We start from the raw sequence: 20442 nt of genomic DNA on the forward strand, positions 1-20442 counted from the left end.
CAGGTGGTATTTGTCACAGATTGAACTCAGTTAGCATACCGTTGAGACTGGAGAGCACTAGACAGCTGTTTTTTCATAATATGGGATTCTAAAAAAGCATGTACCAACGACCTCGTTAGAGATCGAGGCTTCAGGGATTGTCCCATGCTTAATCATCAGACAGCTGTGTCAACACCCGATTCAACTTCATTCATTTTTTCTCAATATAATGCGACAGTTCTCTAGTGTCGTTGGTGATAACTGTTTCAATACTGACAAGGCGGAACTCCATTGGTGATGACATGTAAAGTGCTAAAATTGTTTTTATGAAACAAGACAATACGTAAAGTCAATTTGGATTCTCATTTGATATTACTAAACATCACTTTATTACTGAGTGGTATCATACGATGTGAATATCCTTCGTTTAGGTGGTAAGAGAGGAGATAATTTCATCTCATCACCTCATGTAAAATATATTTGGGACTTATTGATCACTGAGTACTGACCAATGTTATGTCTATATAGTTCTCTGGAGCTGAACGATCAAGTTGCGATTTACCCATTAGTCTAGGAGCCTCAACACTGTATGAATAATACTGAAATGTTATGTTAGTGGCGGCGCTTCAGAATGTGAAGTTGTGCCACGAGGGTTCAAACTGGCTAGGGTAAGTCAGTCCCCATAGTACTGCAACCGGATCTTGTTGATTAATGTCAATTAGAGAATAAAATTAGTCCAGAGTTTCTTACTGACTACCTCCAGCTACCTCAAGGCAAAATATAGGGCAGGTGATGTCCAGTCATTCAGACGAATGAACATACTGCAAATCGATCGACAGAAGTCGTTCAGCTCTCAAGAACTATCGAAACATAACATTGGTCGCTACTCAGTGATCAATTAATAGTTCTGTGCGGATTGCCTCAATATTGCCTGAAGTCACAAACGTTATAAGCACAGTTGATGGTGGCTAGCAGTGGAATCCAGGACGATCGTTTCACCCCATTTGGGACTGGTCAGCTGGATGTACCTGCAACCCAGAGTTGATGTTCACTCTGGGACTCGAAACCAGTACTGTTTACTTCAAACGCCATCGCGATATCTACTTAGCTGCTGAGTCCAGATAGTCATCAGCTTGTGAACATCGACTCTCGAATGCAGGTACATCCGGCTGACTAGTCCCAAATAGGACGAAACGCGTGTCCTGGATCTCACTGCTAGCTACCATCCATTTCGGCTTGGAGTAGATCAAGGTTTAGGCCTACAACTTACGGTTGGTATATTGAATATCACTGACAACAGACAAGACACACATGAAAATTAGACTTACCTTTGAGATAGTCGAAAAGAAATTGGTCTAGTTTGCGAGTAGATAGATCGCACGATTTATAAATAATCGGAATGAATGAAAGTAACTCATCTCTGTACAGAAAATTAGAAAACAACAATAAAGTGAAGAAATGAGGGTGAGGCAACAATAAAATGGCTGACCTAAAATCCAATTGTGGACAAATCCTAGTAGTTCACTACTTTTTGAATTATGTATAATTGACTTTGTCTAGAAAGACAATCGTGAAGCGACTAATAACCTTTGTAAGCTGTATTTACTTAATTGAACATGTAAAGAATTGTATATCGGCTCAGTATTCTAAAGCTGACAAGCTTGCCGCGAGACATGAAGGTGCTGAGATCGACTTCAAGTGGAGTTATGAACACGTACTGACAAGGAGTCCCGCGCTAGGATGAAACGGCTGTCTAATGCTTCGTGGTTTTAATGTTATTTAAACAAGATCACTCAGTAATGTAAAGTATAAAAGTAAAATGTTGAATGACAGTTGAAAAAACTGACTTGTTGAACATACCTTATAGATTTTAAAACTTCAGAATCTACTAGCTGATTACTATTATTTGTTGAAGAAATTTTATCCAACCATCGAAAAGCTGAGCGGATTGTATTGAAAATTGAGTCGACATAACTGGAGTACGATGATGATGTGTTATCAAATAAAATGGTTGAGCTCTCGTTAACAGATGAAGATAAATCTTTTTTACTCGTAATTTTTACTAATGAGTAAAATAAACGACAGAGGCATACTGAAAAATATATGATTTTTTCATCGGACAACATTGAAGCAGGAGAATGTTTCAACAGATTAACTGAATTCACTGAACATTCTTGTAACTTGTTTATGATTGAATATATATTCATTTTTAAATTGTTTAGTGTCCCAAGTGTTTTTTCATCATAATGCAGAGCTAAATTAGGTTGTATAAAGGGGAATATTGAGAAAAAATGATATCAATAGATTGAATGCAATAAGTAAAGAGGCATAACCTTACTCATTTCTCTTACTGGTTTAAATGTTAGTTTCTTAAACATGTTTGATAACTTACTTGCATGCCCTTACATCTTAAACTACATTTGCTAATTCGTCTCTCTTATCGTGTGCTTGTTAGTCGTTTGACTTGAAGTTTGGTTAAAATAAACTGTTGACACAGCTTCGTCTTAACTTTTGAAAATTGTACACTGTTGGGAGATATGCTTATAACGGTTGTTGGGAGGACAAATATAAGAAGTATCAGAAGAGTTCCAAAGATATTCCCCAACAATACCTTCTGAATATAGAAGCTGTGTATATTTTGAGGCTGTATAATGATGTTAATGGCGAAAAAAAGTATTCTTTATGTATGACACAGATAATTAATGAGTAAAGCTGAAGTTTGATATCATTTATTAACCATAAATCATCGATCCATAGACGACAATGAAGTAGTTTGGATATGTATTGAGCAACTCAAGACTAGTCACCGACTACACCGATACAGTGCGGGCTAACATAAACGTAGATCAGAAAAGAAACAGCTAAGGGCAAACAAATGAAGACTTAATACCAGTTCATGAAGTCACTGACTGTTCTTCCGAGCTGTGTCACGAAATGCAAGGTTTCTGGTATGGGTCCACAAAATAATAATAATAATTTTTGTTGGTCTCGAATACACTCATTACTTGCTTTACTTGAATTGTTGAACATGACTATTTTAATACCTTCCATTTATTGTTGAAATTTATCTTTTTTCTCCTGTTTTTACTTACAATATTCGACGAAAATTGATACTCCAACTAAGTTTTTGAGAGTTGTGTTGATGTGACTTACGCTAACTCGAAATAACACACATTTTTGTGATTGTTTAGCCCAAATTTATATTTTATTAAACTTGCAAAGTATGTTTGTAACTATAGTTGATCAAGTGAAAACCGATAACACTGGAAACTGGTGTTATTTTACTTTTTTTCGTCGTCATCATCACGATTCGCGTACGACGATGAAGCAAAGTTTTAGTGTTTCTGTTAGTTTCACGAAACAAACAATGAATTATGATTAACCATATTCACTGTTGTGTTAATTTGATTTCATTTACTCAAATGTGGGTTATAATGAATACATATTTAACACGGAAAATTATTTTCTATTGGGAAGATATGATCAGTGAAGTTCAATCGTGTTGGCTGTGAAGCAGTTACTCACCGAAGACAATGGAAGATGGTCGAGGAATATCGTAGATAATCATTTTTAGGCTAGATGGCCAGACGTTTAAGTACACAACAAACTTGAAGTTTCCAAATTTCATGAAGGATTACTAAACACCTACTTTACTTGTTTCATAAAACCGTTCGTTGATGACAATCTACCTAGACTTACTTAATTTTTCTTTAAAATGGAAACTTAATCCAGTATTCAACAGTATATCTGTCTATTTCTATGGGTTTTAGCTCACAGAAAAAAATTATTTAGTCAAACAACTAATAAAAGTCAGAAAACACTAGGCATTTATTTCATATTAGTATGGAACACATTAGCATCCACAGCACCAATGAGGTTCAGACATAAAAAATTCAGGTTTCATGGGTTCGTCCCCTGATGAAGTCATGGATATGTACTTCAGGAAAATCATATACTAAGACAAAGTATCAATCTAATGCGCCCTGTTCTATAATGATCCCCTAACTAAGTCAGGTTAGTGATGTAAAACCTCAAACTCAACAGTCTCCAGAAGCCTCATCACACTAGCAATAATTATGCTGCTTTTAGGAAACCTATCCGATCTGTGCAAATAGAAAGTCATTTGTACAACTAATCAATGCAACAAAAGTTTAGGCTACAAAAAAAAGGAAATGATGAATTAATCAAAAATTAACCTGTCAAATTACCATTCATTAAATTTTCTTCAGTAATATTCTGGAAAATTTTATCCAATAAAGAAATACACGATTGCCAATTTATTAACTAGATGTGAATACAAAAATATTGGGGAAAAAAGAAAACATGAATAATATTTGAATTTCTAATCATTAGAAATTTAATGTGAGAAGGGGTTTGACGGACGGAAATTATGTATTAGGATAAAAACACATTTTCTGTATTAAAAGTGTTAGAGAAGACGACTTAACTGTTAAAATTGAAGTGGACAAAACAGTGAACTGGAACTTGTGAGTGACTGGTTAAAATTATAGAGATTATGTACGATTCGAAACTGATTTTCCTTACAAACCAGGATTATCGAACAAAAGATTATTAAATATTAGGAAGAAATGAAGAATAATTTCAGTCTGGTAAATTTGGATCGGTAATAGTGAGGGAGTTTGTTTAAGATGAACATATACCAATAAAAACTGAACAATCGTAGTCTTGAACACCGACAACCAGAAAAAGATTAATCCTTACAAACAAATTATTTTATTCTAGTTTAAGACTTTTAAGGAGAGCATACTCAAGGCCATACATGGTAAAGAACTAGGAAAAGTTAACTCTCATGATGAATCAAGAGGTTTTAAGATCATTGGTTGATAATCTTAATTTCAATCAACCTGAGGCAAAGCATGGCCCCCAAACTCTACTCTCAGTCAGTTGGTCATTGTTGCACTTCTGACTCGGTTGATTCAACAGGTCACAGCTTATCAAAAGAACTTGTGAAAAACTAACTTGAAGGTTGTCGTTAGTAGTATAAGGATAATTGTTAGTTAAAAAAACAACCAATTTTCTGTATTCAAAAAAAACAACCAAGATTTCAAATTAAGTGAGTGTTTCGCTCTTAATGACTGGTTTCTCACCTGTTTTCTACATCTATAGTCTACTAGATTCTTGAAAGCACAATTAAAAAGCTGAAGATTTTATTTGAAAATAAGATATATGGGTGAAAATAAACATACAATTACCTGATGCATTAACACTTTAGAATAACAATATATACATCTCAAAACATAATCTATTTTGATTATGAGAATAACATTATGACGAATGTTTACAAAAAACTGATTAGTTAAGAAGTGATATAAGTCCCAGAAATAAAACTTTATACCACATACTTATGGATTAAACTAATTATAATAGTTTTCAACTTTTCACTGGTCTACAGGTTAGATGTTTGCGCGTGAGGCAAAAGGTTTTGGGTCCATTTTCCTGTGACTGAGTCGTAAATGAGCACTAATGAGTAGTCTCATACTAGAACGAAACAGATATTCAGTGTTTCCTGATTCTAAATGATGGTCTACCTATTTCATGAAAACTCTGAAATCTTGACAAAACTCATTACTAATAAAAATGATATCATTTAAGTGCCGGGAATGTGCGATCCTCAAATATAACATATGAAGAAGAAAATTAGAATCAATTTCAAGTGAATGTAAGGTCAGCTTTTAATGCTTTTTGAACTTTCAATGCATTTTTAATTTTATTTGTTTTCGAAGACAATTATTCAGTTCATAAATTATAATCATTGTAACCAATATATAAACAGATAACTTAAATACGATTTCAATTCTATTGGGTTCCTCATGAATAAAGTGCTCACTAGTGACTGGCTCCATGAGGTATTTCCTAGAGTTCTAGTGAGAAGCAGTGACCAGCGGAGTTCAACCAGGTCTGTTGCGAGATATTAACCCACTGAAGACATTGGTGGATGTGTTGCTCAATTTCGTGGATCGGTTGAAGTTAGACATTAACACCGTTGGATGCCGGCCCAGTGATCTAGTGGTTAAGCGCTCGCGCGCGGAATTGATAGGTTCTGGGTTCAAATTTCGCGAGGCGGGATCGTGGACGCGCACTGCCGAGGAGTCCCATAATAGGATGAAACGGCCGTCCGGTGCTTCCAGGTTTCCCATGGTGGTTTAGCTTCAATTGACTCATGATTTCAACTATTAAAATAAAGTTTCTATTAAGAAGGTGAACTTCCCACTCAAGTTAGCAAGGCAGGACCAAAGAGAATAGAAGTGATCTCGTTCATTGCAGTCAGAGTTGTGAAATTATTAGCTTAATGTACAAGGTATTTATGCTACGTAATGGTTGGAGACAATCAAGAATACTCTCTGAATATATATGTCATACTGATTATCACAACATGGATACTATTAGTGTGAATATTTGTGTATTTATTGCATCCCACAGCGAATCATTGACAATACTTTGGTATTTAGATAAGAAAAAAAACATGTTGTTTATTGATTTATTGCCACTGAACTCATATTGACTTTGTCACTGAAAAGCTAAGAGATATACATTTTATTTATTTATTTAAAAACATACATATTGGTACAAAAGGGCACCAGATACATATGCGCCACACAAAATAATGAAAGTAGGAAGAGAAGGGATGAAAAGATAAGGCGGACTGAAATGTACAACCAGAAGACTCTTTCAGTTAAGAAAGTTAGAACCACCCTTTATGAAGAAAGTAAAAGAAGGTTGCAGCAGGATCGCCACTGGCTTCTATTCTGAGCCATATCTGATAATGTCTCTAGCCACTGTGTTGCACCATCTCTCGGACCCCAGCCAGAGAGTCGTGAAGGACCAACAGAAGCTAGCCCTTTGCAGCTTTCTTTCGTGCCACGACACCATGTCATACACTGACCTCCTCTCCGCTTTTTCCAACCAGTCCCAGAGTCGGCAAATAATGCACGACGTGGAAGTCTCTGGGACGACATTCGTAAAACATGTCCAAGCCACCGAAGTCGGTGTTTCAAGATGGTGACACCAATTGAATTATCGTCTCTGCGCCCGAACACACGATGCCGAACCTCTGCATTACTAACATGGTGTTGCCACTGGATGTCAGCAATCCTTCGGAGACAACGATGATCGAACACAGAGAGTCGTCTAACACCCTCAACTCGGAGAGGCCAGGTTTCACAAGCATAGAGCAAAACTGCTCTCACAGACGCGTTGCAGATCCGACCTTTTACAGCCAGACTAATATCACGAAGGCGCCAAAGATGGCTCAGATTGGCATAAGCCGCTCTGGCTTTCCTTATACGTGCATCAATCTCATCACTCACGCCACCACCAGCACTTATGTAGATACCTAGATACACGAACTTCTCAACTACTTCAATCTGCTCACCATCTAGGGTGAGTACACGATGAGAATCCTGCCAGTCTTGTAGGAGTACTTTGCACTTGGACGGTGCAAAGCACATGCTGTACCTGCGGACAATGATTGCCAACTGATTAAGTGCGGATTGCATGCCTTGGACATTATCGCACAGTAAGACAATATCATCCGCATACTCAAGGTCGAGAAGTCGTTCTCCAGGCAGCAGATCCACACCGCCATTACTTACATCCATCAGAGCTGTTTCCAGGATGTCGTCGATGGCATAGTTGAAGAGGAATGGTGAGATTGGGCAACCTTGCCTAACCCCACTGCTCGAATAGAACAAGGGAGAAAGGTGGTTGTATGCCCTCACTCTGCCTGAGGTGTTCGTATACAGGGCCTTTAAGATGTTAATGAACTTCTCAGGCACACCCTTCTTCAATAGACAATCCCAGAGAACAGTCCTGTCCAACGAATCGAAGGCAGCCCTGATATCAAGAAACACTACGATTGTTGGCCTGCGATAAGTATGACGGTGTTCTAACATTTGGCGGAGGGTGAAGATGTAATCAATGCATCCTCGACCAGAACGAAAACCAGCCTGCTTCTCGTGAGTCAATCGTTCTCGGGTTTTAAACAACCTATGAAGAATGACAGAAGCCAATAGTTTGGATGCGATCGGAAGTAGACTTATCCCCCGATAGTTGTTACAGGAACAACGTTAACTGAGCGAAAAACGAAATCAATAGTCGGAAATGTTCGATGGAATGACTCGGAATTATTTACAAAGGTATAGATGGATTCATAATTTATCTGCCTCTAGGTCTTCAGTTGCGATATTCTTGCATACACATACATTTTCATTTCGACTTTTCAAACCATTTTCTTAGTATTTAGTCTTTCTTGTGTTCATTGCTACTACATTATTTCGACTCCCCTACTATTCGTCTTGTAGCGATAATATGGTATGAAGACTTAGCTCAATGCACATTTGTGCCAGGCTCCACGTTGATTATGACTGATTGATTATCCTGTTTGTTCTTAAAACTAGTAATGAATGGCAAAATGTAGTCGTTAAGTCATAGAGTAAGTTTTCTAGTTGGATGATGACCAGCACGGGAATCCAGAACAGGTGTTATGTCCCATCAGATGGATGTACCTCCAGCACAGCGTTGATGTTCACACACATCCCAAAATAGATTGATCAAACGTAGCCCATAACATCAACAGAGAGGTTAAAGTAACTAACACAAATGAAGAAAGTATACTAATGTTGGAATAATAATATGAATAAAATCATTAAAAATCTCTTCATGAATTTTGTTGAACATTTCATATCGTTGTGTTGATGTGATAGTGTGGCAACTCTAACTGATGTGTATATACGTCGATTTCTACGTGGCTCATGACTGATTGAATATCAAAAGAAACATAATATAAATGTATATTTTATATCAAAACGATAACATTTATCGTTCATATAAAAACTTACTTCATCAATATTAAGTTTAGTTTCCTCGGCAATCCCTAGATGATCATTGGAATTTATGTAAGAATTTGACAAAAGTGGAACACACAAATATGGAATCGTGTAGTTGAACAAAATAGATAATAATAAAGCATTAGTCTGAGCTGATTTAAAACTTTCAGTAATATAATCGACAATAACACCAGGAGGAATTATTAATGGTACTTGACGTTGGTTAGGTGAAAATCCGAAACTTCTCAACAAGATTACTGTAAAATCTTCCAATTGAGACTTATCATTGGTCTAAAATAACATTCAAGGAGGAAAAAAAAGAAAACAATAAGTAGTTTGTGAGAATAAATATAACATCATGTACAATTCTGCATAGTCGCAACACTGCCCCTCAAAATCCCGTCCTCTTTCATATCAATAGAGGTGAAATTAACAAGATTCATGAAGTCGGCAAATGCAGTCTGGATACCTACCCCGAATCTTCAAAAAAAGGGGAGGTGTTGAGTCGGCTTCCGGAGAACTCTAACAGAGCCTCCAGAGGCTCATAAAGGGCCCCAACCAATCAGCGATTAATTAGAAGTTGTGTGAAGTTATGTTACTAAAATAACGAGATCCTGATTGGCTGATTAACACACTGTTACTATGTTTAGCAGTATTCTAGAACTTTCGGTAAAACTCAAGGTCTCTTAAATTACTATGAAATCCCTGTATTTTCTGTACATAATTGAACCCTTTTAGTAAAGTGCTTCCCACACACTGTGCCTTTTCTCTGGTCTTCAAGTCGGTGTATAGTTCTAGCTCAGGGGTTACGGAACTAGCTTAGGGAAGCGAATATAGCGTTCAAAATCGGCCAGTTATAACAATAATACTTTAGGTAATAATATTGTTTAAGGTTGTAAAAAAGACAAACGTATAGAATGTGGTTGAAAAGAACGAGTGAACTCACGAAATAAAACACATGAAGTAATATTAAAACTAAAGCTCTAAGGGGTTATAAACAATTAATGCATTCCTGTATCATTAACATGGAGCGTTGAGACATTTAGCTTTAAAACTATAAGGAATGGAGTCATACGGATAACACTTCAAAAAGCTACCGTTTAAACTCCAGGCAAATATCGGGAAAAAATACCTATCTACTGTCATAATGAAAGCAATGATTTGCTGAAATTTCTCGAAGTACTTAAGTTAACTAAATTGATAGTTTACTAACGGAATAAATAACCAAATTTAGAAAGAAGTATATATATATATATACTCAAGATATTAAGATGAGAAAATGGAATTTAGCTGTACCACTGACTAGCCAGTAATAACCGATCGGTATCATTTAGGGGGACCACTGAAAACTAGAGGTATTGGACAGATATTTTTTCTTAATAATGGGAATTCTTAGCGGTGATCACTTGCAAATGAACTGAGAATAGGACGCAACAACTGCTTTTTTGCCGTGAATGCATTATTTTTCGCTAAATCACAGAGCTGGGATTCAAAAGGTTTATTTATCTAGCTTCAAATAAAGTGAGACAGAGTGACAATCATCAAATGAATTAGAGTAATTCTTAAAGTATCTATACAGCTAAAAATATTGTCGAGAAAAGAATGAATGAAAGAACTATGGTGGCATATTTAATAATTTCAAAGAACTGTGATGCTCAAAGTACCGGAACTATAAAGAATTCAACTACTGATTTCGAAATAAGTAATCTAAACAGATATATGATACATTTCATTACTGACCTGTTGAGAATGAGCATGGACAAGACCAGAGATGCAAGATAAAGCAAGAGCGTACAAATCACTGTTATCGCTTCGTTTTCCGTATTTGTCAGCCTAAAATATGAAAAGTTCAACGACAAGAAAATAATGAGAATATTAGGAGTAACACTAAGTTATAAAGAGTTCAAAAGTTGGCAAAGTGGATTATTGAAATATACTAACAACTTGAATGAGGATAATAACCGTTCATTGCAGAAAAAAAGATGAGTTATAAAAAGGACAATGTCAAACACTAGTATTTACGTATTCAATGGTTCAGAAAGGACTGCATAAGTAACAATCAACATGTATATAAACAACCAAGTGGTTGTCTTTTTAACCCTAAAAAGTTTTTTCTACAAGTCAATATTTGGGTAACCTGTAAAACACCCACTGGCTATTAAAATAGACAAAGACAGTGAAGACTAGACAATGTGCATTTAAAAACCAGATGGTGAGTAACAGAAATTGCATGAGTAATGTCAAATAATAGAGAAAGTTAGAAATAGAAGTATAGCTAACGCCTACGCATTTATCGACCTGATTTTCAAACAGTACGTAATTGAAACCATGGCTACGAATGGATTGTGACTAAATAAGATTAACTATGTGTATATCTGTACTTGAGTAATTCACTTGCAGCCTAATGATACTAATGGTTACTGTTAGTTCCATCTATCTAATGTTTAACTAAACCATACATCGCTACAATATTACAGAGGCACTTGTGAGATGACAGGAACTATAGGAGTCAATTAAGCAAGACCTAATGTACTTCGATGTGTCGAATATCCAAATAATATATATATATATATATATATATATATAGTCTATAACAAGTAAGAAGAACTTGTATTCGGACAACCTCATATTGTACTAAATATGTAATATTGAGTAAACCGATTATTTTTTATCATCAACTTGAGGAAGCTTCCTGACCAGGTCTTAACAGTAGAAAAGACAAAAGAAACTACTTGTAATACAATTCCAGCCGATGATGATACGGTGAAAAAATGTGGTGTTTATAGGATTTTTCGATATATTTTGAGAATTAGTCATTGAGAGAGTTTCAGAGTACCATGTTGAGTTGCACAAGCAACCTAAATGTTCAGAATGCAGAGTTTCTAATGTCTGATTGGAGTTAAATTATGGAGAAATAGTAGATTTCTCAGCATGTACTTTGAGTTACAGATTTTACTTGAAAGTTAAGACTTTTAGTATTACTATATGACAAAAATTAGTTTATTGTTGAACTGCTAAGAAATGGAAGTTATAATCATGCATTTTAGTATTTGTTATAGACGAAAGAAGGGTGAAGGAGTATTAACTTCCAGGAAGAATTCATGAACTATTATAAAATACATTCTTATTGTATAATTATTAACCAACTAATATATATATATATATATATATATATATATATATATATATATATAACTGCACAGCAGTTCGTTCCGTCCTACTTCATGGCAGTGAAACACGGCCGATAAGAGTAGAGGATATCCGTAGGCTACTAGTATTCGATCATAGGTGTCTTCGCAGCATTGCTCGCATATCCTGAGACCACCGAGTAAGTAATGCAGTTGTTAGGAAACGGGTACTAGGTAAGGATGGCAAATCGATTGATGAAGTAGTGAAACTTCATCAGTTGAGATGGCTGGGACACGTGTTACGTATGTCCAACCACCGACTGCCCCGACGTGCAATGTTTTATGGTGTAGGAGTAGGTTGGAAAAAAGCTAGGAGCGGCCAGAACGAAACGTGGCACAAATCCATGAAGTCACTGACAAGTGGACTGAGCCATGTTGGTAGGTGTAGACTACCTGGTTGGGATCCGCAAAATGATAGCAATCGATGGTTAGAGACCTGAATGACATGACTCAAAGTCGTTTTCAATGGTGTAGGTGCATCCACTCTTTGTGTTCTACCAAATTCTAATCTTTTGAATTCTTCATGTCTCTTTCTTCGTTCTCTTTCCAAACTTATTTCACTGGATTATACTCCTTCAATAACACCTTCAAACCCTAATCTTTCCGATTACTGCTTATACTCATACTACTTCTACCACTATGGGATTTGAATCGACAACTGGATCTCTGTGCTAATGTGGTATGGCAACTCGAACTGATGTACGTACGTACGAGGTTCTACGTTGTGACTGACTGACTGCTTTTTGTACTCCGGATGGGATACAGTGAATCACAGCAAAAAAGTGAACTTTTTGATGTGGTAGTGGGAGTAAAATGTGAATGGTCATTGACCACGCACAAACAGGCACTTAGCCTACTGATTATTAAATATGTTATTTCCTTTTTTGTTATAATTTTTTAATCCGAACTCACTGAAAGTGACTGCTTACAGCTGTGTTGAGTAAAGCATTGTCTAGTGTCCATCTGGTTCTTTATACTGGGTGGCGAACCATGTAACTGATATAACGTAATCTAGTCTCTTTATTATGTAACTTCCAAGTATCTAATCTAGCACAACATAATATACTGCAGAGAAAGAGAAGAATGTTTTAAGTCATTCGTTATATCACTTCTAGATGATCCTAGATCGAAATTTGATGAATGCGATAAATTAACAGTGATTAACCTACTTGTAAGGTGGGAGGTTAGTTAGAAAGTAAACATTTTGAATGAGTTTTAAAAAATAAATACCAGCACTAACTAGTCAGGATCAAATCAAAGATATTTCATATTTATATGATGAAGATATGATTAATGAGTGAATTATATGGACTTTCGGTATGACTTCATTTAAAAATTTGTAATGGGAAAAGTTAGATGAAATGAGTAATTGCTTTAAGTGACATCGTCCAATCAATCAATTGAAAAGAAGTGTAGATTACTATTTATTGTTAATCGGGAGAACAGCAACTAATTTTTTTTCCGACAATTAAAACAGTGGTATAAAGTCAGTAATAGAGAGATGAACAAACGGAAATAAGGATGGATAATTGACACATTCTTATTATTCTACTTAATACAATTTAAGTAGTTCTTACAACTAATACAAATTTAAAATGCTTAGACTCCGAATGGTTTTGAGGTGGTGGAAAACATTTGTAGCTCAGGTGTAGTTTTGTTCTCTCAGCTGGATGATTTGGTCGTGTGTTTTAATCGTAAAGTCCCTCTCGTTAAGCTGTATGTTGAGGTTCCAGGGAGTGATACAACTGGACGTGGTGAGATGTTTTGTTTGAGTGTTTTCGACTTAACGTAGAATCGAGGGAATGTTGGTCCATTGAATTTCATTCTCCACTGATCTTGCTTTGGTATTTGTTCTTCTTTGACACATTTGTTTCAGGCCCTTGATATTAGGTTGCCTAACCTTTTGATTGGATTTGTGTCCATTGGTTTATATGCGCTTTTATCCTCAAGTAGTTCCACGGCTTGTACTCTTCCTTGTCCATAATTACTGTAGTGTGTCTTTTGTCCACTGGAACTATGACAATATCTGCCCTAGTTTTAAGCTTCTTTAAGACTTTCTGTTTTTCTAAGATCAGCTGATTATCTTCCTTCTTCCGTCAAGTTAGTGCCTTATTACCTGTTGAGTTTCATTTATTCCGGCAGTTTTGAGTGATAACTTTAGTGCGTCAAAGAATCCTAGTTTCGAGTCGTCACTTGTACTGTAGATTAATCCTTTTCAGAGCAGGTGTTCTTCTATGTTCATCGGAGGTTGCTTTGACAAGATGACCATGCAACTGTTTGTGTTTTCTTCTGTGAGTAGTTTTGAAATCTTGGCTAGTTTCTTATTGAGGGTGTTTTTTCTTTGTTTTCTGTGTCGCCTGCTTGATGTCTGGATCGCTCGTGTCTGACGTGAGCATTCTTTCTAGCTTCCTCTTTTATTCATCCACGATATATTGTTATTTTTGGATCTTGTAGTGTTCATCAGTTATGACTAGATGTAACAATTTTTTACGCTTTGTTCAGCTATTCGCCATCCCGTTGGGCAGTTGATAGGAGGTCTGTATCTTACACTTGTTGGTAGAACATGCTGACGAAGACATTGGTGGAGAAAATAGAATTGTTCTTGAGTGGAAGCTTACTTTTTGACAAAATTCTGCCATTTTAGAACAACGAGAAGAGTGCTACGCTCATATGAATTTGAGATCCAGCTCAGAGAACAAAACTTCACCTACTCCGAATGGTGCACATTAATCCAAGTTTACTAACTAATAAACAGAATTTAGTCTTTAACAGAGTAAGTGATGTAGCTGGACTGTAAAGCGTCTGACTGAACCAAATAATTCGAAAGTTATTATCTCCGGAAAGAAATGATTTACCTAGATCTAATGTATAAGATCCAGTGAAGAGAATGTCAACAAAAATGAAACAAATCTGAAACAATTGATACAGAGAACAATCAAATATACCATCACGCATCAAGTTTAACAAATGTAAATAACAAACTCAAAACTACCACTTAATTTGATTAAGTGACTAAATTTGATGTCAAGAGAAAACTAGAGAAGTTACACATTATCACATGGTTTTATGGTACATTAGATGCAAGCATCAGTGAGTTAAAGTGAGCTAACAAGTTATCCACCAAACAAATATCATTATTTGTGTTGAATACAGTCTGAACACCCAGTTCTAATTATGTACTACACAATATCAGCTGATAATGTAAAAACTTGACCTCCTCCTCCGACTAGTTGGATATGTCAATAGTCATGCATTTACTGGTAGATCAATAACAACATAGTTTAAGAAGTTTATGATAGAAGAACTAATTTGAAAAAAATAACCATTTTACAAACAACCACTTACAATTTTAATTAATGTAGGAATAATTACACCAAGATAAGGAGAAATATGACGTATATCGATTGGATTCTTATCTAAGGACAAGACATGACTGATATTATCATCACCATCTGAACGTTGAAGTTGTCCATGTAAACAATCATTGAATAAGCATAAAGCATCCAACTGACCATTAGGCCATTGTGATTCAATTTTCTCGCAAATAAGTGGCATAAGATTATGACCAGTTATATTTCGCATAGCAAATAAACATTGGTGCAAGCTAGACGCTAGTAAATCACGCGTAACTCCAGAGATACCACCACCTGGAGGCTACATAGACAAGAATATATACTTATTGAACTTGAGTTTAAATGGCAATTAATACAAACGGATAAAAAATGGAAATCAATTGAGAAAAATGAGGTCTTGTTACCTAGAGTTGAGACACCTTTTCTCGAAAGGATCTAGACTTGCGACAATAGCAAAAGTAATCATATAAAATACATTTTAAAAAAGTGTAGTTTATTAAAGTTAGATAGAGCGCAACCATGGAATTCATGACATGAGTTTCACTCCATATGGGTCTAATCAGGACATGTCTGCAATTTCATTTTGATGTGCAAACTAATGGTCAAACCCAGTACCTATTACTTTAAAAGCCAATGCTTTATCCATTGAGCAGCTGATTCCATATAATCACTAGCTTATGCAAAGCGTATGGATATTACTTGTAGAGATTTAAAACCAACTAATTATTTGAATTATAGATACGGTGAACACAGAAAACTTTTCGAAAAGTTTATTGAACAGAATTAAATGAATAACTATGATGTACAAATATGGTCACGGTATTCTCGAAAGAATGACAAAAATCATTCAGCAATTTTGACCGAGTAACAAATCATTAAGAATAAAACGTTCTTAACAGAGATAGATGAGATGAATTTATTCCATACAGATTCAGTGGATGAAGAAAAAAATTACATTGATAAAAAGAAAAATACCAGAATGCTTAATCGTATGGACTAATTATCATGAGGGAGAGCAGTGTGCTACCACAAAAAGATGGATGCTTGTGTTCGAAAAATTAGTAACAGGATTTTCACTTGAGACTTGAATACGATTGACTGAGGCCAGGAAATAAGATCATCTTCACTTTGATAAAAACAAAACTATCATGTTGCAATAGAGCTGATACAAGTTAACTCAAAAACATTTATATACGAGACAAGACCACTGAAATTTTTTAGAAATAAAGATTTAGCTGGAAAAAAAACTAAACTATGAACTAAATTACTTTAAATACAAAATTGTATTGCAGTTTAAGAGGTAATGAACGTCTTAAGACTTTCCTTTTAATATATATAAAAAGTTTTTTTCTGTTAAATTCATATAGAATGAAATAATTTCATTAATTTAGCCTTAGTTTTCTGTTAAAAAAAAGAAATGACATGCTTGTTCGGTGTATGAGTTCAAGTGATGAAAGACATACTGTATTTACACTGCAATTATAAACTTTAGTCAAGAAAAGACTAATGCTGAATATACACTTTGACTACATATTAATTAACATATTTATTATGCATACATATTGTACTTTTTGTGTTATCTCGATTCAAAAGAAGGGAGAAATGATGGGGAACATTAAACGATTATCTCGATACATTGATTCGATTAAGATTAATGTTTAATGAATAACTTGAAGTGCTCTTGATTTAATCATCATTTTCCATAGGATGTTCTATTTGTTTTGCTTATTAGTTCATTTGATTTGTAAATAAATTAATACCACGTTTTAAGCGGGTTACGTAATCGCGAGCATCATAATTGTAAGTTATTCATTTATTATTCTAATTGTAATATCTATAATATTGAATTTTTAGTAACTTGTCTTATTTATCAACATTAACTTTCTACACATTGATTAAGTCATTGAGTAGTGACTAATGCATTATCTTTTTATTCCTTAATACTTATTTAATCTTATTGATCAGTTCCACTAATATTACAGGTACGCATCCTTGACTAGTGCACACTAGTATGAGAAGTAGATTAAGGGGTAAATAACGATAACCTTCAACCATCTGAAAACAAGCTCATTGCAACTGTCTCCGTAATACCTATACACACTTCACTAGGTCAACAGATAAAGCTGAATATATATTCACCAAAATAATTAATGATTCTGAACAGCTAATATGTCATAAGGAGATAAGTGAGAAAAAACTAACCATTTAGACATCGTCGAAAAAAAATTTCAATTCATATCATTGATACACAATATACTAATTTATTACTTATTATATTATGGTACAGAAATAAAACGTACCGGTGAAAAGTCGATAGGAAAATAAACTGATATTGTTTCAAATAGTTCATCCTTAAACTCGACTACTGATAGAAATATATAAAAGAAACATGATTAAAGACGATAACAATTATATATATGTATGTTTATTTTATGTTAAATATTTTGCATATACGTCTACTATTTGTATGACCAGTAATAATTGCCTTGAAGCTAGATTCCACTAAGTGTGAGGGCAAGTAATAGTATCCAATTTTCTGAACTATAGTACGTGGAGCAAGATTTAAACCTGTGACCTAGTGGCTGAAAGTCATCAGTGATTCGATCTTTTAGGTCTTATATCAATCAATTTGATTTATGTGAGCAATTATCAATTGATCAGACTAGTCATATGTATTGAAGTGACCAGTCACAAATTTACAAAATTAAACAAATGTTTCTCCGTCATAACGAAATTCTATTTCATTATACCATATTTTTTGCCAACAAAAAGTGACTTCATTTTTCTCACGGAATATACCTCAACAATATATCAACATTAACAAACTATATACTTTATGGATCGAGCAGTAATCAGAACTATAACAAGTTCTTCATTACAACTATTTGTAAGAAACGACAGGAAATTATATTATAATACTCATAAAAGAATTAGTTTGATTTCATAAATGAATCATGAGATATTACCATTTACAACTATCAATCTAACTCTCAATTAGTGCAGAAGAACGGTAAATTCGCAAAAATCAGACAGAGTCCCAATCCAACCATGGATGAAGTTGGTTTATTTATTTAAAAACATACAAATTAGTACAAGAAAGCACCAAATATACGTGCACCACACAAATCAAATGATTTTTGTGGAGGCTGAAATACTGTCTGAGTGCCCAAACTGAAGCAGGTGGTTTTATTAGGGAACCACATCCCGTTAGACTTACTCAAATGAAGAAGAAAAAAAGAATGACTATAACCTCGAAAAATAAATTGCCGTTTAATAAAACGAACTGATTGTTTACCTGAAGGAAACTCTTTAAGAACGATTACATTCATACGAAAAATCAGATGTAAAATTTGTGGATCTTTCTCTTCATCAATAGCTACTAAATAATTCTGGATAAAATTAGATTCCATTGACTGAATACCTAGACGTACAGAGAGAGAGAGAGAGAACGTAAACGAACATAAAGGTGATGTTTCGAGTAAACACAAGTGATAGAAATTACAAGTTAATGAATTTATGAATTTGATTACGTACAATGTAATGTTTGCGTTACTGAAATGACAGGAATAAGTGAAATAGTACTGGTTACTTAATAAATTTCACCTTCAGTATTGATTTTAAGCACAAGTTCTCTATCTGATAAGCGTTACTAATTTGGTTGAATATTAGGGCATATTCATAATAATTTTAGTGGTATAATATACATTCAGTAAGTTGACTGATAGTGTTGTCTTCTGTCACTTTGTAGTTACAGTCTTTTGAAACAAACCTAAACCCTTCTAAAACTTGGGCGTTAAAAAGTGTTGGACCTCTTGTCTGGACTGAACTTGCATATCTATTCTAAGTAACACTATGATGATTATCCAAAAATTTAGGATCAAGAGATAATATTTCACATTAAGATCAACACTTAAAGATTTATGGACATATTGACTTGGATTTGATGGGGATTTTTGTTTCTAGGGTCCAGTGTTTTAGAATTTGGACCAAATGAACGAGTATTTTACTAGAATTGTGTGTTAAAATATTTGCTGTTTCAAATGTTTAGGAAGTTCTTCTGCAACGTAGGATCTCTAGGTAAAATTGTTCATCGACTCATTAATTCAGGATTTGATCAGAACTCTCTAGTTCAAAACATATCATCTTAATGTATTTCCATTCAGTCGAACTCTAGCATGCTATGATGCTTTCTACTACGTCTTCAAGTAGTGATTCATTTCCATACATTAATTCATAAAGTCTATGATTATCTTCGCTTTATTGGACTTTGCGACACGTATCGGACACTCATTATAAACCTTTAATATATATCTACCGGGAGTTTTAAGCTACACTAGGTGCAAGAGTTCCAGTTGCTATCCGACTAGGCCCAGAATAAAGTAGGTGAAGTGAAAATTTAGTCGGCAACTTAATGAACAAACATTGAATGATTTAAAAAGCCTATTAGTTTATTTGACGGACGTTTAATGGTTTAAACTGTTCCCAGGTTTATTTTGATGCTAGGCAGTATGAAAATAGAGACTCTGTCGTTAATTATAATAATGCTTCCATAACGTTGATCACTTAAAAATCGAAATTCTATAATCCGGCCAAGGTTTATTAGATTGTCAGCGTACATTGAAATGTTAGTTCCAGAGTAAATGATTCAAAAGTGACGTTTCTAATCAAAATACAAAATAAAAATGCAATTATATAGCATATAAGTAATAGTTCGTTTAAAATAGAACCTACCACTTAGCTGAGATCCAGTTAAAAAGTAATGTAGTAGCTGAAAAACTTTTAGCCTTCCAGATTTCATTAAATTCTGTATTGTTAAATGACCACATATTCCATCCTGAACAATCTGTTTAGCTTGTTCTGGATTGATCAAGCTACAACCATTAGACCATGTACATTTTGTCAACCATATAAATCCATCAAGAATTAAATTTGTAATATTTGGATCAGCAAGTGCTAAACGATCCGATAGAAAATCAGTAAGGTGATCGACTAAATTACATAGCGAAAAGAAGTAGACGAGAATGATTACACTACACCAACAATAAAAACAACATGTGTAATGAGCGAAACAATTAT

The 20442-nt window shown here is 34.7% G+C and overlaps 1 protein-coding gene across 1 annotated transcript in view; it reads right to left on the reverse strand.

The window, feature by feature from the left end:
• The window catches only part of Smp_171230 (putative dna repair/transcription protein met18/mms19), a gene marked incomplete at both ends in the record, with an annotated part of 37046 nt that extends 18268 nt beyond the window's left edge, over window positions 1-18778 (reverse strand). The window contains 8 exons of the mRNA XM_018796122.1: window positions 1308-1399; window positions 1840-2233; window positions 4188-4263; window positions 8838-9116; window positions 10566-10658; window positions 15359-15667; window positions 17667-17731; window positions 18662-18778. Coding sequence (XP_018650366.1) covers window positions 1308-1399; window positions 1840-2233; window positions 4188-4263; window positions 8838-9116; window positions 10566-10658; window positions 15359-15667; window positions 17667-17731; window positions 18662-18778 — 1425 coding nt within the window. The remainder of the gene's footprint in view (window positions 1-1307; window positions 1400-1839; window positions 2234-4187; window positions 4264-8837; window positions 9117-10565; window positions 10659-15358; window positions 15668-17666; window positions 17732-18661) is intronic.
• Between the last annotated feature and the right edge of the window lie 1664 nt (window positions 18779-20442).

Source organism: Schistosoma mansoni, chromosome 2 (genome assembly GCF_000237925.1).
Source record: "Schistosoma mansoni strain Puerto Rico chromosome 2, complete genome".
Classification (NCBI taxonomy): Eukaryota; Metazoa; Platyhelminthes; class Trematoda; order Strigeidida; family Schistosomatidae; genus Schistosoma; species Schistosoma mansoni.